Source organism: Sceloporus undulatus, chromosome 2 (assembly GCF_019175285.1).
Source record: "Sceloporus undulatus isolate JIND9_A2432 ecotype Alabama chromosome 2, SceUnd_v1.1, whole genome shotgun sequence".
NCBI lineage: Eukaryota > Metazoa > Chordata > Lepidosauria > Squamata > Phrynosomatidae > Sceloporus > Sceloporus undulatus.
Genome location: NC_056523.1, coordinates 198,674,305 through 198,692,275, shown reverse-complemented (window position 1 = coordinate 198,692,275; position 17,971 = coordinate 198,674,305). Strand labels below are relative to the sequence as shown.

The 17,971-nt window shown below is 38.6% G+C and overlaps 1 protein-coding gene across 2 annotated transcripts in view; it reads left to right on the top strand.

Moving 5' to 3' along the window:
- SLC24A2 (solute carrier family 24 member 2) overlaps positions 1-17,971 on the top strand; it is a 98,030-nt gene that overhangs the window by 69,398 nt on the left and 10,661 nt on the right. For both annotated transcript variants that reach the window (XM_042455676.1, XM_042455675.1), the window contains 3 exons: positions 2,213-2,308; positions 3,746-3,825; positions 13,179-13,307. In XM_042455676.1, coding sequence (XP_042311610.1) covers positions 2,213-2,308; positions 3,746-3,825; positions 13,179-13,307 — 305 coding nt within the window. The remainder of the gene's footprint in view (positions 1-2,212; positions 2,309-3,745; positions 3,826-13,178; positions 13,308-17,971) is intronic.

The window sequence follows — 17,971 nt, the reverse complement described above, 5'->3', positions numbered from 1 at the left end:
GGTGGAATTGGGTACCTTTCAGCTATTTAAGCCACAAAAGTGATAGATTTTTCTAAAATTACTCTGAAACTTTAATAGTAAAATAAGAGCAATTCTGAATGGGTTCATGATCCAGCTTCCAACGATATGACAAATGTTATTGGTGGATGTTCTGTTTTAAGGTCCCTTTATTTCATAATATGCTTGTGTCTAAGGTCTATGCTCTCATAGGTGGGTGCTTCTGTTCCCAGTATGCTTTGCCTTATTGCACCCAGGTAGTTTCTCAGAAAACTAAAAATGATACATTTTCATAAATTGCTGCAATCTGATTTTTTAATATTTTGTGACTTGATTTATCTCAAGGAAACAATTAGGTAATCTGTAGCTCAGAAACATAAAGAAAGGGAAAATGGAAATGGAAGTAATATTTCCACCAGGTATTGGGATGAGCAGCTGTCCCCCATTGCTGTCGGACTATTGTTATAATTGACTGTTTCTCTTACCCATTTCTCAAATAATTGTAAAAGTAAGGTTAGCCCAAGAACAGAGAGTTAGGCAATGTGCAGGTCATAATGGTGGATGGAAACCAATAGTGTGACTGTCATGAACAGCATGACATTCCTTTTTTTCTGTTTCCTCTGGAAGGTCCTCCAACCTTGTAGAGCAGATGTTAGGAACTCATTACTAGGATAGTCTGGAGAGGCCCTCCTCTCTGTCCCACCACCTTCTCAAGCTTGTTTGGTGGGGACAAGGTAGAGAGGGCCTTCTCAGTGGCTGCTCCCAGACTCTGGAACTTCCTCTTTAGAGAGGCCAGGATGGCCCCGTCCTTGCTCTCATGCCATCAGCCTTTTTCAGACTGATGAGGCTTTTAAATGCTGTGCAATTCGGATGTCAAGGTTTGTATATAGTTTTTAATGAATTTTAATATTTTTGATGTGTGTGGTTTTTCACTATATAAATTATTTAATTCTTTTTAACTTTATATTTATATTTTAATGTTTTTGTATTGTTTTTAATTTGTACTGTTTTAAATTTGTTATTAGCTACCTTGAGTCCCTATATAGGGAGAAAAGTGGAATATAAGTAAATAAATAAATAAATGTATACAGAGAGTTGCCTGAAAGAGAGGCTATAATTCCCTCATTCCCATTTACTGATTGAAACCATTTTATTGTTGGGGGTATTAGTTGAATGACAACCCTGTAGTCAATGAGAAAGTCTGACAAAAGTGTAGCCACTTAGGGTTCATACATTCATTTGATTTTCACCTGTTATGGACCAGCTTTGGTTTTTGCATTGTTTCAGAAGTGTACAAAACCAGTTTGACCAAAGGTAAGAGGGAAATGAGAGTACAAATCTATGTGTATCCAACATGGAATGGATCCTTATTTTATTGGTGAGGCTGTTTGGGTTAGCTATCCTTTTCCATATTCTGATAAAAAAGAGGAAAGGGGTTGATAGGAAGTGTGAACCAAAATCTCTTTTCCAGGCCTCCAAAGCACGACTTGCTTTGTCTTAATTGGGGCATTTGGTCATGGCATTTCCCTAGATAGCCCAAGATGACTATTTGGAATTTAAAAAGAGAAAATAAACTGAAGAAGACTCATACTGAGATCATGCACATATGTTGATAATACTCCAAATTACATAAAGGCCTTACAGGGTTAACAAGTACTTGATTGGAGGCTTTTTTAAGTGCAAAGGGAATTTGTATTTTCAAGCTTCTGAAAGCAGTTCCTGCCAGCATGCAAACACTCAATGCTATTTTTTTAGACTTTAGGGTGCCACTTTAGCCTTCAGCACATTGCATTCAGTGGGCCTTATTTTGAATACACATACATCACTAAGCCCTAGGTTGCTTTTTCAGAACAACAGAAACAAAAAATCTTCTCTAAAATTGGGCTCTGAAGAATAGGAAAATAAAATGTTAGTTTAATTTGAAAGATGGTTTAATTCTGATGCTTCACTTTGTTCAGAGTTAATTAGATCTAAATCAGTATGCTTCCTTAACCCACAAGTACTGTCCCTCAAAGTTACAGAAATTCTGTGAGACACAGAAATTCCCAAGCTGTTATTTTTTTCTTAAAAGGGGTTAGAAGAGCAGAGTAAGAGAGGGGCACAATCTCTTTGACTTAGAACAATTCAGCATGGCATACCTTTATGGAGTGAAATAAGAAGTTGACGCAATGGCCCAGAAATAGCTGTGTTTTAACATGGATGCTTTTCCTCCTAGGAAAGTTCAAAGAAAAGGCATCAATTCTTCATAAGATGGCAAAAAAGTGCCCGGTGGAGGATGGTGAAAAGCGGAATGGAACTGCTAATCACGCCGGTATGTATAAGAGTATAATATTCTTTCTTCCATACGAGATTTTTTTTAAAAAAAAAAATCTCCTTTTTTCTGATATATTTGCATATATACTGTGTTACGCTTTACTGAATAAAAGACATTTAAGATTATCCATGACAGTTTTATACATACATTATAAAAATAAGCACACCTCTTTGTGGTACATACTGTTTTGGCTGAAATTTTTACATATACAGCACAGTGTGAATTAGGCATCTTGGTGTCTCAAATATCTCGGTCTCTAGATCACAACCCAGCAATGGAAATAAATATAAATAACCAGTGTTCATTTGTCAGATTCTTTTTCAATTTGTTAAGCTTAGTCAGTCTCATAGGTCGAGGAAAGCTAATCTATTGGCTCATTTGCAGCTTATCTATTTGATTTGTATTGGTGTGTATCGCCCATAAAGAACAGGAGTCACACTCCCAGCCATCCATAATGGCTTCTAACAAATGTGTTCGTAGTCAAGGACACCCTGCAGAAGAAAGACTGCTGTTGATTGTTCATTTTCTTGCTTTCAGCCATTTATTAATATCGTTACTGGGATATCTTTGCACCAAACAGCTTGATGGAATTGCCAAGGAGAGTGATCCAAAAGTTCCAATGCCCAATTAGGGGAAATAGTCTGTCTTGTTTTATTTAATGGCCATGGGAGCCCTGCCTCCTGACAATTTTCTCCCAAGCTTCAAGAGGATGGCCATATGTGTACCTTGCATGATAAATTTCCAAGGAAAAGGCAGAGCTTGGAAACAGTGTGTATGCGCGCACATATGCACACATGTGTAGTTTACTTGACAACTTATTGCAACCCCATGAATTTCATATGTTTCTCCTAGGCAAGGAATCCTCAGTGATAGTTTTGCCAGTTCCTCCTCTGAAATATAACTACGGCACCTGGTATTCATTGGCAGTCTCCTGTGCAAGAACTAACCAGAGCTGACCATGCTTAGCTTCCAAAATCAGAAAGAATCTGATGCGTTTTGGGAAACATTGTTTGTTTAGAATTTGGAAAGGTCTTCAGCCACCATAATCACTGGCTGTACTATTTGGAAAGTCCTGGGAGTTTTAGTCTGAAATAATAATTTTCAGGTCTAGGTAGATGCAAGACCAAAAATTATTATTATTTCTGAGTCAGCAGCTATGGGAACAAGAAACATAAATTCTTTGCCATGATATTGGCATAAATAATTGATTAGAAAAATGTTGTTCTTGATTTGTCTGTAATGTGTAAAATCTTTTGACTCCAGTCAACTTAAGATGGGCTAGTTTTTATCTGAAACTATCTTTTAAATGAGTTAATTAAAAATATCTAAACTGATATGTTTGTTGGTGTTGTAGTACAAATGAGGTAAAATTAATGATTTGCTCTCTGATTTTTTTTCTTTTCTATTTTTGATTCTTTCTGGGTTATGTTTCAGAAAAAATTGAAGTGGCTGTGACACCTCCAAATGATGGTCCTGGACCTGTGCAGAATGGAGCTGCTGTTGGAGCAGATGAGGTTACTTATTTTTATCCTTTTACCCCACTCCACTTCTGTTAATTGTGTTTATGCTTGATTCCATGTTATCCAAAAAGTTCCACAAAGGAGTGCAAGTTGAGTATCCCTTATCTGGAATTCTAAAATTCAAAATACTCTGAACTTAATTGTCCACTTGGGTGGTTGAGATACTGACACCTTTGCTTTCTCATGGTTCATTGTACACAAACTTTGTTTCATGCACAAACATATTTTTAAAATATTGTGTATTAAATTATTTGTATAAAGTATATACAATGTGTATAAGGTATATAAAAACCATAAATGAATTCCATGTTTAAACTTGGATATCATCCCCAAGATAGCTTTTTATGTACATGCAAATATTCCCAAACCTGAAAAACTGCGAAATCCAAAATACTTCTGGTCCCAAACATTTCAGATAAGGGAGACTCAACCCCACACAGTAGGGGTGCATAAAATTGTGAACAATTAGAGAAGAGAGAAACTCTGCTCCTTATTTCAATATTAGGACTCAGAGTCATCCATTGGCGGTATACACTTGGCCTTCGGTATTCACAGATTCTGTATTCATGGATTCCACCAGCCATGATTTGAAAATATTCAGCCACAACAACAAAAAACAAACCTTGATTTTGCCATTTGTAGAAGGGACATCATTTTACTAAGCCATTGTATATAAAGGAACTTGAACATCCATGGGTTTTGGTATCCATGGGATATCCTGGGACCAAACCTCAGCAGATACCAAGGGGCCAGTGTGTGTACCATACAGTTCATGATAGTTGTAGCAATTCACTACCTCAAATTGGGTATCAACCACAAGTTTAGATAGATATTTAACGTTGTGGTTTCCAATTTAAGGTCACAGGATCTTTGAAAATTTTCCTTTATTTTAAATAGCTCCCAGAACCCCACAGCCATGGGCCATGCTGGCTTGGGGATTGTGGGGGTTGTAGTTAAAAAGATAACTGCCAAGCTCTGATGTTTACAACTACTTCTTCAAAAAGAGAGGGAGAGAAGGAAAAAAGGAAGGGTTGGCATGTGGAAGATGGTGTGAACTTGTTTGCTGCTGTTCCAGAAAGTAGGACAAGTGAATTCAGATAACAAGAAAGAAGATTGCAACTAAACATTAAAAAGATCTTCCAAATGGTAAAAGCTGCTCAGTAACAGAATAAACTACATAAAAAGGTAGTGGACTCTTCTGCATTGGAGGTTTTTAAACAGAAGTTAGATGGCCACATGTCAGGAAGCTGGACTGGATTACTATGATTGCTTTCAACTCTGTTTCTCTGATGATTTGAGTCTATGAAAATCTTCTCTTATTACTAAAAGAGGAAAAATTTGTCCACAAGTCCATTTGCCTTGGAGATTAAAGAGAAATTATGATTTCACATAAACTCATAAAACAGTGCAGTGTGATTATAGCATATGGAAATAAACATACACTATCTCTTGAATTATCACTTTATCCTAGGCAAGGGCGAAGTCAGCAATGTTTCCTCCCAGGATACATTTCTAGCATGTTGCCTAGGGAATTACATGCACACCCCCGGCACCATTAATAGCAACTGTTTTGGTTGTACTGAGAAAAATGTTGTCTCCTAGGGCCACAGCCTGTCAACTATGATTAACAGGGTGGATAAAAGGATATTCTTGCAAGTTCTGCCATTTAACCTACATTCCTTACTTCTAGACATTCTAGCAGTGGGTTTGCTCTGACATGTTATCAGGAGGCCAGAGGAGGAAGTTTGTAAGAATACAGTAGAGTGTAGAGAAATGCAGAGATAGGAACAGATGCTTTTCTGTAGATGTAAATCACACATATTTGGAGAAAGGTTTTCCCTTGGGATCTTCTTTCTGAAGTGAACATTACATGTCAGACAAAAGGATCATGGAAGTGCTCTTACTCATATGCTTCCTGTTTTGTTTGGATAGTTTACTCTCTAGTGGCTAACATCATTAGATGAAGAACAAGCAGAATCCATTAGGCGAACATACCTCAAGAATATATTCTTGTGAAGATGTATTGACAGATAAAACAGGAGTTGAGATCATTGTAAGCCAACTCTTTCTGTGAGATTTCATGGGCATGCTGACTGCAGCTTTAAAGATTAATTACAACAAAAAAATGTCATGAAACTAACAAATTTACTGTGGTTTAAGTCTAGGAAAGGAGAGGCTCAGATTTAAATATTAACTTGGCACCTTATCACACACATTTTCTCCCATTATGGGCATGGGAAGGGGATGCTCAGGGACGCACGAGGCTGAGAAAAAAATGCATTTTACCGCACACCAAAGTGTCCTCAAAATGGCCCCATTCTGTCACCTGGCACCAAGCCATTCCCATTCAGTGCTGAGAAACACCATTTTGTTCGGACGGAAGACTTTACCACATTCCTGGGAGTCCCTGGGCTTTTTTCTTTCTCTGCATCTGGAATAAAGAAAATTGGCGTTCTCCCCATTGTGTGAAAATGGGAAATATTAGGATGTGGGGGAAGCGAAAGGAGCTGGGAATTATTTGTCCCAGTGGTTAGTTGAGGGGGAGAGACAGAGAGACCTTCCTTGAAATGGTTAATCTTCCCTTTTGAAGGATGAAATTTTGTTTGATGAGCTGCTGTGTAGGCTGGGGACGCCAAAAGAACCCTCATTTTCTAGGTGGTCTTGAGGACTTACTGCAAATGAAGAAATATGAGATAGGTGTCTGCTTGGAAGAGCAATTACACACAAAACTGGCTAGTATTCTGTTCAGTATATGCAAGATTGTAAGCCAGACTTGATCTCATAACTTTTAGGATTCATGTTTACTGTTGTTAATGACAAACATGACCCCAAAAACATAACTTTTAACCCAGTTAGCACCGCAACTGAAAAGTTTCCAAGGCACTGCAGAGGATCCGTACTGGAGAAATAATCCAGTTTGACACCACTTTAACTGACATGGCTCAGTGCTATAGAATTCTGGGAATTGTAGTTTGTTGTAGGGAGACAACTGTAGCAGTCTCCCAGGTGCAAGGTACCTTGAGTCTAGCAGTTTTGGCAGAACATCGAGGGGTCTATTAGCTGCCCATCTCAGTGTGCCCTTGCATTGGGAAAATGCTGCAGTCATCATTTCCCAGCACCTCAGTCTGCAGCATTTCAGAAACTCTTTGAATGGGATGCTGTCTGTCTTAAGAGTTAGTTTTTGTGGGAAGGGGTGGCATCAGCAGAAGTGCCTAAAGCGACAAAGCTCCATAATTGAAGCTGCATCTGACGATCCATGATCTTGGCCAGTTATGTTTGATCCAGAGTGATTTTTTAAAATCAGGTTCCTACCTGTCAGTCTATAAATAGCAAGGGAACTAATAATTAAAGCTAACATGAGGTTGTTTCTCTTTTTGATGTGTCCCAGTAGCTTGCATTTGTTTTCAGACCAATTCAAGACTATCTTCAAAGCATAAAAAAGAGAGTGAAGAGGATACAACTGTTTAGTTTTTAATCTGAATGTTATTCTATTATTTTTGTTCTAAATTGAGACTAATCAAGCATTTTAATTTGAATTCAGCACTTAGAATTACCATTGACTCAATGGGATTTAAGAAGGCTTAATGTTGTCTGGAATTTGTCCTTAATCTAACAAGGATTTTTTTAAAATAAATAAATAAATACAGGAAACACAGTAGAGCCTAGTATTGAATAAATTGATGTGGTCTGTCCTTCCTGTTGCTTATACCTCAGAAATTATTCAGGAAGAAGAGAGGCAAAAGGAAATACAATTGCGTCTCATAAAATATTCAGGCTGGTGTGTTTTCAAAGCCTACTGGAAACACCTGCAGAGTCAGAAATTCTAATCTTTGTACAGTGTTGAGATTGATTTCTTTCAAATAATCTGTACTAAGAAGGATCCTCAATCACTGAAAGTTCATAAGTCTACACTATACTTATATAACTAGACCATGCTGCCAACTGCCAGTCCTACGTCAGTCGAAACGTGAGAATAATGTATTTTGCATTTTTTTAAAAAAAGAATATTTTATAACTCCTTTAAACATTATGCTAGTTAATTTGCAGAATTATCTTTACGCTTCTCCTCTCCCCTCCTTTTTTTTATTATTTTGCTGGTGTTAATTCAAAATTTGAGGTCCAAGTGACAAAAGAAAGTTATCAGGCAGTTGCCAACACTCCTCTTGAGTTATGCAAAGGATCCTGAAAAAGAAGGAAGTTCAAGATGGGTAGGAGTTTCTTAAAGTGAGATATTAAAGGCAGAAACTAAAACTGTTCCAGTAAGAAGGAAAAATAGGAGGTGTCTAAAGAAAACAGAATGGTTAACTAAAGAACTTTCAACTGAGTTAAGTGTTTAATAAAAACATGTACAAGAAATGGAAAAATGGGCAAAGCACCAAAGAGGATTTCAAGCATATTGTCAGTATATGTAGGGGAGAGTTAAAAAAGCTAAAACACAGAATGAATTTAGGCTTGCCAGACAAATAAAAAACAATCAAAAGTCATTTTTTAGTTATGTCTGCAGCAAAAGGAAGGATAAGGAAATGACAGGGTCACTGTGTGGAGAAGACGGCCAAGTACTAACTAGGGATAAAGAAAAGGCAAAACTATTCAACACCTTCTTTGCCTCAGCTTTCTCTAACAAGTAAAATAGTACACAACCTGAGGAGTGAGGATCGTTTGGTGTAGTGGGGGGAATGCAGCCCAGAATAAGTAGAGAAGTAGTACAGGAATACCTCACTACTCTAAATGAATTCAGGTCTCCAGAGCCAGATGAGCTACATCCAAAGAGATTAAAAGAACTGGCAGAAGTAATTTCAGAACCACTGACAATAATTTTTTAGAATTCTTGGAGAACAGGAAAAATCCCCACAAATTGTAGGAGGGCAAATGTTGTCCCCATCTTCAAAAAGGCAAAAAAAGAGGGCCCAAACAATTATCGCCCAGTCAGCCTGACATCAGTATTTGGAAAGATTCTAGAGCAGATCATTAACCAGACCATTTGTAAGTTCCCCATGATCCTCTTGTAAATAGGCTAGTAAAATGAGGCCTAGACAGTACTATTGTTAGGTGGATTCATAATTGGTTGACTGACCAAATCCAAAGTGTGCTCACCAATGGCTTCTCTTCATCCTGGAGGGAAGTGACTAGTGGATCTGTGTTGTTCAACATTTTTATCAGTGACTTGAATGAAAGAATAGAGAGCATACTGATTAAATTTACAGATGATACCAAACTGGGAGGGGTTACTAATTCCCCAGAGAACAGGATTAAAATTCAAAATGACCTTGACAAGATTAGAGGGCTGGGCTAAAGCTAACAAGATGAACTTCAGCAGGGAGAAATGTAAGGTCCTACACTTAGGCAGAAAAAATGAAATTCACAGATACAGGATAGGAAATTCACAGATATAGGATAGGAGACACTTGGCTAGACGACAGTTCATGTCAAATAGATCTAGAAGTCTTAGGGGCTGTGCATACCGGCAGGAAAAGCTGGGTTATGGGCGGAGTCGGGGTGTGGCGTCCATATGACACACACTCCAGCTCCACTCCCAGGCCGGCGTGACACCGCATGCCTCAACACACGGTGTGTGGCATCACAACGGTCCCCTGGCGCTGTGTCTGTTCAGTATATGCAAGATTGTAAGCCAGACTTGATCTCATAACTTTTAGGATTCATGTTTACTGTTGTTAATGACAAACATTGGAGTCATAGTCCAACACTCAAACCATTACATCATGCTGGCTCATTTTCCTAGTGTAACCATATACAGTAGAGATGTCATATCATTGAATCCTGAGAACTTTGTCCCGGGTTTGCCATCATTCTAAGGGTCTTATTTCACACATATTAAACAAAGCAAGGTTCATTTTTGGGCTGGAAGCAGAATGTACAAATCAAATTCAGTCCTTTCAAAGACAAATTATGTCTTTTTGTGTCAACAAATAATCAGTTATGTTTTCTGTGACATGCATTCTATTCCAGAGCCTTTTTGTAGTGGACTCTCTATGGAATTCTGTTATCTGAAGGAATGGTGTATATATGTGGTTCCCAGCCATCAGACTCAGGAGCACTCGCCTCCTATTGTTCTAGACTGTAGTCCAAAAACACCTGGAAAGCCAGGTTTTGGAACCACCACAGACATGCTTTCTGGCCATGAAATTTTAGATATGATGGGTTTTTTAGTTCATTGAAAGCTTTATATGTATGGGATGCTTTTTTTACTATAGCAGTTCTACAGCAAAAGGCACCACACAAAGGAAAAAACCCAAAGGCTGTCTTACATACATGCTATGTGTGGGCAAGTGGGACTGGTATGGAGGGGGGTACAGGTCATTTCACAGAACTCATATATCTTTCATGCATACAAAATGAATAATTAGATTTTTAAAGTCTTTTTTGTCCCAAATCTCTCATCCATGCCAAGAGCAAAACCAGTGTTGCTCTAACACTGCATGCAAGTTAGAAAAGTCTGTGTTTTAAAATTATCACCATTAAGTAAATTAAGGATTGTTGGTTGATTTACAGTACAACTTTGTCATGTCTTAGACATAGGCTCCAAAACCTGGAAACATTACTTTTGAACTACATATCCAGATTATCTTAGGATTCATAGGCCCGTTCCGCACGGGCCAAAAGTACATGCACGGCACGTACTAGGGTTAAAAGTACATGTGCACCACAAAAAGAAGCCCCAACCCTAGTACGTGCTGAGCATGTACAAAATGGTGGTGCCCATGCTACATGGGTGCCGCCATCTTGACGTAGTGGACGCTTAGCGTCCACACGTCACAGCGCAGTAATGACGCTGCAAGTGCACCATTGGCGCCTTGCGGCATCATTACTGCGCCACAAAAAGAAGCCGCTTTTTGTGGCTTCTTTTTGCTGCGCGGAGGAGTCGCGCAGTTTGGCCGTAGAGGCTCCTCCACGCAGCAAATGAAGGCGCTTTGCAGACCACCCTTTTTGGCCGTCTGGAAAGCGCCTTAGTATCATCATATTCATGTCTACGCAGGAGTAAACTCCAAAGCTTGGAAACCTTACTTTTAGGCTACAGTCCTCAGAATCCTTAGTGATCCTGGACAATAGTCTGACTGAGAAATGTTTTGAATTTTAATGGGGAGCCCTTTTAATTCTGTGGACCTTTCTCTTGGGTCTGAGTATAATACTACAGACTTATATTATTTTCAGACAGTGAAGGGAATGTGAGGTTAGCTGTATTTTTCCAAAGGTTGCCACTCATTCCTAGACATGTATTTTCTTCTTGCTGGTATTAGACTGTCCTGTTCTATAATATTGCATATTTACAGCTTAGCAGTGAATGGAGTCAATAAAAGAGGAAGAATGACAGATAGACTAGGAGGACTACAGGAGATTCTCTGTGAATATTTTTTAGGTTGATCTTCCAGAACCTTTATACTGTATATACTTTTTGAAAAATAATCATTCTTTGGTTAGGTAGGCAATTAACCAAGTTCAACTGTAGTTGTTCTAACCCATGGCTTTCCTAAAAATAACATTCAGTTTCACATTAACATCACCTCCTACTCAGGCATGCTCCTTTTTTACCAGTTCCTATGGAAACCAAATCAGAAAAGAATTATTTGTGCCTACCATGGCAAAGATAATCTTAAGTGAAAAGAAAAAGCACCTTAGATTCAATAAAGAAGGAATCCTAAACCCTTATTGTTTTCTGTGTGATTACTAAACAGCTTAGTGAACAACTGTGGCAAAGAAGGTTTAGATTAATATATTAGAGGAGCAACACATGGTTAGTTTGTTTCAGGGGGGAAATGTCTCCAGCATTTGTCTCTTTTCATGACTATGTGACCTCTTTATCAAAGTAGCCTGCACTTCACCTCTGAATAGCAGGCCATTTCCCCCATATCGTCTAATTCCATGGGCATATTGAATTTCAATGGACACAGTTTATTGCTGAGGAAGTGAGAATATGTGCTTAGAGGTTCTGAAAATAATTAGTTTCCAACTAGTGGGTTGTGATCATACTTGTAGAATGTGTCACATCTCTGTCGGAGGCATTACAACCATGGTTGTTTTTTTTAAGTTTATGTTGTCAGACAATACAGGAGGTTAGAGAGAAAGAACAATCACGCACATGTAATGCCAACCAAAGGGGCAAGGGCACCTTTTCTCAGACAGTTCTGATTTAATAGAATAAATACAGGCACCTATCCTTGGCTTTTTAGAGACTCAGCCACATTTGTCTAGAATATCAGTATACAAAGGGATCTTAGCACATTTGAGACTGAGTGAAATATGTTGTTGCCTAAGCTTTCATAGACTTGGCCTACTTCCTCAGATGCAGGAAGCAAGCCTCATCAAAAGCATCTATGCATCTGAAGAAGTAAACCAAGTCTACAAAAGCTTATGTTGCAACTTCTTTCACACAGTTAGTCTCAAAGGCGCTACAAGATCTCTGGGCTTTTTAGTCATCTCTCTTGAATCACACTATGGTGGTCTCTACTGCCCTATTTCCTTTTTATTTATGTTGTAATGTGTGCAGGATAAATCCATCCATTTGTGTGCTAAATAAACCAGAATTGCTGAAAAATCTGTGTGCAATGCATAACAGGCAATTGTAATTCTCAGTGTGTCCCCAAGTGTGCAATAGTGATGTATGTTCTATTCTACTTCTGCCACTCTAACACAACATCAGTTGTGTTATGGCAAATAATTTACCCTGCATGCCTAGTGACCAGGGTAACCAGACATCCTTCTTTTCCAAGACATGCCCTACATTTCAGCCTTTTATCTAGGAGGAACTTCAAAATGTCCTCCATTTTGAGCATGACTAAGAAGCATTAATTTACATTGGTATTAGTGTTTTTTGGTACTAACAATCTTAAATTCATTTTAAAGGCTTTTAACTATATTATTTGCATATTTTTATTTTATTTTATTGGTATCACAGCTACATTTTAGATAGTTTAGAAATAAGATTGTTTTAGTATTAACCCTAGTAAGCTTTTATGGTGGATTATGCCTGCTGGAATGTATTGTATTGTATCTGTTATAATTGCAGTGACCATTTTGTTGTTGTATGTCTTCAAGTCATTTCTGACTTACAACGATTCTAAGGCGAACCTACCATGGGATCTTTTTGACAAGATTTGCTCAGAGAGGGTTTGTCTTTGCCTTCCTCTGGAGCTGAGAGGATGTGACTTGTCTAAAGCCACCCAGTGGGTTTCTGTAGCCTGGTCCCCAGAATCCTAGTCCCATACTCAAACCACAACACCACACTACATTGTTTTTGTGTCCTTTGGCTTGATACAATAACATTTGAATTGAATTGACCTGGATGTGATTGAAACAGTCTTCCTTTTCTTTTTCTTTTTCTTTTGCTGCAGGAAGAGGAAGATGAAGAGCATCCACTCAGCCTGGCCTGGCCTGACACCCCACGCAAGCAGATCATCTACCTGGTCATTTTTCCTATTGTTTTTCCATTATGGGTCACCTTGCCCGATGTCAGGAAACCAGTAAGTAAAGCAACATATGCTGCAAGTATTCTTTGTTTCTTTTAACGAGCAGATCTTGCTTAGTTCTCCTCAAGATGTATTAAATGGTTTGGTTTCCATTAATAATAAATTCTTCATTTCTCAGCCCCCACTAAATAGCTTTGTGGATCAAATACTTGACATGGGTGCCGTGGCAAATGACATTTGGTTTGGGCCATTGGAGGTCTTGGCTGGTGACAATAGCTCTGAATACATTGCCATTTACCTGTATAAATATTTAATGGAAGTGTATAAATTGTGGTGTTCGTAGTTATTTCATGTTGATCCCTGCAGCTGCTTCTTTAGATGTCTGTTTACATAATATTCCTCAGGCACCCAGTGAGTTGTTTAACTTTCACTCCCATCATCCACATTATTTTCTGTTCTTATTTTGAAAAGTGCTTTTGTATCTTCCATAAAAAAGCAAACAGCATCTCAGTACTTTCTTAGAAAAAGCACATTTTAAAATGTCATTTGGGCTTTCCTCCATGCAAATCACAGCTTTAATAATGTATATGTTTTATATCATTACACAGACAAGCAGGCTGACCATTAAAGTGCTGCTCTTTTTTGTTTACTGACTTTATTTTTTTTTTGTCTGAAGTGTAGCATCTGTGTTGTTACTACAATTCAACATTTTTGTGTGTTTCCAGAGGATGCTATGTGTTACACAAAGAGTTAATGCAAGATATATTACAGCCAGAGCTAAACACTTTTAAGTCACACTGATTTCAGCCGGTGCATGTGCTTAGCTATCTCCACTTAAGACCTTAAGTGTATAATCTTTGGTCAGATCACACCCACGGTCTCTGCAGAAAAGGTGACAATAAATGAAGTCAAGGATAAGGAAGTGACTGTTTCTGCTTTCAGAAGAGACTTTTGTTGTTCAGTCACTCTGTGTCATTCACAGAATTTTTAGGGGGTCAGGTCATTTTTAATCCTCCTATAGAATTATAGAATCATAGAGTTGGAAGAGACCACAAGGGCCATCCAGTCCAACCCCCTGCCATGCAGAAAGACACAATCAAAGCACTCCTGACAGATGGCCATCCAGCCTTTGTTTAAAAACCTCCACCACACTCCAAGGCAGCGTTGCTGAACAGTTCTTACTGTCAGGAAGTTCCTCCTAATGTTGAGATGGAATCTCTTTTCCTGTACCTTGTATCCATTGTTCCGGGTCCTGTTCTCTGGAGCAGCAGAAAACAAGCTTGCTCCATCCTCACTATGACATCCCTTCAAATACTTAAGCAGGGCTATCATATCACCTCTTAACTGTCGCTTCTCCAGGCTAAACATCCCCAGCTCCCTAAGTCTCTCCTCATAGGGCATGGTTTCCAAACCCTTCACCAATTTGGTCTCCCTTCTCTGGATACGCTCCAGCTTATCAATGTCCTTTTTGAATTGTGGTGCCCAGAACTGGATACAGTATTCCAGGAGAGGCCTGACCAAAGCAGAATAGAGTGACAGTATTACTTCCCTTGATCAAGACACTATACTTCTGTTGATGCAGCCTAAAATTGCATTGGCCTTTTTAGCTGCCGCATCACACTGTTGACGCCTGTTCAATTGTGGTCTACTAGAACGCCTTAGATCCCTTTCACATGCACTGTTGTTAAGCCAGGTGTCCCCCATCCTATATCTATGCATTTCATTTTTATTTTTTTGTGCCTAAGTACAGTACTTTACATTTTCCCTGTTGAAGTTCATTTTGTTAAGTTTTGGCCTAGCTTTCTAATCTCTTAAGGTCATTCTGAATTCTGATCCTCTCCTCTGGGGTATTAGCTGCTACTCCTAATTTGGTGTCATCTGCAAATTTGATAAGCATGCCCCTATTCTTTCCTCCAAGTCGTTGATAAAGATGTTGAATAGCACCATGTTTTCCTATTACATCCTAAATCTTTTTTCTTACCAAAAACAAAGGAAATAAAATCCACTACGGATGCAAAGATGGAATGCTGTACAATGCTTTTTGAATTGTAGTGCTAGAAGCCCACCATTCAGAAACACCCAATGGATAAGCACACACTCCCAATGGAACACTGGGAGGCTCTGGGGAAATAGTTTTTGTGAGTTTTTTGGGCTGTGTGGCCATGTCCCCCCCTCACCATTCCCTTCTCCTTTTGTGTCGTGCCTTTTAGATTGTGAGCCTGCGGGCAGGGAACTGTCTGGTTAAAAAATAATAAATGTAAGCCGCCCTGAGAGTCATTAGGGCTGAAGGGCGGGATATAAATACCTAAATAAATAAAATGTTCTAGAAGAGTTTCTTCCTGGCCACATAGCCTGAAAAACCCACAAAAAACTATGGATGCCAGCCATGAAAGCCTTCGACTTCACGCTCTGGGAAAATACTATAGCAGCTTACATGCCAGAACAGGACAGAAGTTTCTCCTTGTAAGGAACAGGACTGATATCTCTCATCATGTGTTAATCTACCCACAGCAATATTTGAAGTAGCTATTTGCATACATGATGACTGCTGCTAGTCCCCCACATAATAACATAAAGTTGATACAGATTTTTAAAAATATGGCTGCAGGTTGAACCTCTTAAAAGTACCTGGATTGTTTTCTCAAATTGTTCCTTCCAACCTACCCCTTTCCTCCACACAGGACTGCTGACCAAGCTTGAGCTAGTTTAGCTTACATGACCCTGTTTGTCTTCCAAGAGCAGACAGGATCACAGCACAGCACAGTCACTGTACAGCTCAGCACATGCAAGATAGATTAAGCAGTTATAGAGAACTTTTCTTCTCAGCAAGGTAGGGCTAGTACAAGCCATCTGGGACAAGTAATAAACTAACCCTTTGGCCCCACATAAAAACAGCAGTGCCCTTGTAAAGTCTTCTAAGTCTTCATTTTCATACATTATTTGGAGATTCTCTAACAGTCACGTTTTTGGGGAATAAAGCAATATCACTGTTAGAATTGCACATCTGTAGAAGCCAATGAAGATGAGCACATTTGCTCTCTCTCCATATCCATATTCAGGATTCAGTGATTGTTCTGTTACAGACCTAGAGCACAATGCATCCTTTCTTGGAGCCTGGAACAACTAAGGTCCATAGCACACTGTGGAAATAATCCAGTTTGAGACCACTTTAATGGCCCTGGTTTAGTGCTAGGGAATCTTGGGAATTGTAATTTATTGTAGCACGTGAGCTCTCTGACAGAGAAGGCTAAATGTCTCACAAAACTGCAATTTTGAGAATTCCCTAGCATTGACCTAGGGCAGTTAAAGCAGTCTCAAACTGGATTATTTCTGCAATGCATTTTGGACCTTGGTTGCCAAGGGTTCCTAGCAATAGGGCAGAACAGGTGAATTGGAATGTGGCATGTATAGAGCATCACTGGTGTCAATAATAGCCAATGAAGTGAGAATAGTTGCAGGAAGTGAGGCATCTATCTATCTTTTTGTTTGTTTGTTTGTTTTTCCCACATATGTGACCCAGCTGGGCACAGTGACAATGAAGGTTGTAAGGCTTTGGGGAAATAGGCTGCTTGGAGCTGACAGAATTCTCCTGCCCTTTCTTGAACTGTTGTGTGACCCTGTTAGCCTAGTGCATCAACAGATTCTGGCTCCAATGCATTACAGTCTTCATGGCCACCACACTATAATGCTAATATCAACTGACCACCATGTGTTTTTGTACCAAGCTCTTTGTCCTGACTGATAACATCAAAAATGTGGCATGTATAGATTTCCACATGGGTAGTGTTTAATTCATTTTGGTCAGTATAGTAATATGCACTAAGAATCAACTAGTTTGCAGTTTTGACATTATTTAGGTACAAGTTATAATTTGGGTTACAGGGTTGAAATTCTTTATGTGTACTTTTAAAGAATTGAAATTATTTATGTATATTTTTAAATTTGGTAAATTATCAAATTAGTTTTGAACAATAATTCAATTTAAATCTAAATCAGTTTCTATATAACAAAAACAAACATTTGGTGGAAGAGAAAGAATCTTTCTTTGATTTTTGGTGGCATATAGCACATTCCATTTTAGAAGAAACTCTTTTACTTTTGAAGGACAAATGTCTCCTCTTTGGGTGTGTCTATCACATGATTTTTTTAAGCTCTTCCCTTTTATTTTGTAAATTACATTTTTTTAAAAAAAATGTGCTGCCAAATTTATTAGGGACCTTTTTAATTGATTAATCTGTTAGTTAAATGTGGAAGTGTTAGTTATAATTTAATATACTCTGAAATGTAAAGCCCAGAATATGCATCAAGCTAATTTTAATTGTTCAGATACAGCATTGTTTATCAGCTGTACTGAGCCCATGTACTCTTGAGCCAAATCCAAGTGGTGTTGGCAAGGTGGAAATTGGATATTTGCAATACAAAAAAATATTGTCAGCATGTCTTGTTTCCATGACCACAGCCCAGCTTGCTCATAAAAACAGAGATGTTAGATTCTTTCCAATGCACTTAATACAAAAGCCCTATTACAAAAACCATATATGTCTCCTGGAAGGAAATGTTCACGAGGAAAATTGCTGACTGATCGTGTCAACTAATCTTTCCAGGACCATTTTAAGAACAGTTTTGTCACTTTCTCTCTTACTACATAGTTATAACATCTTGTAAATTATCCAGTGTCCAAATGGTCCAGGGACATTGTTTCAAAAGGACAGAGGACA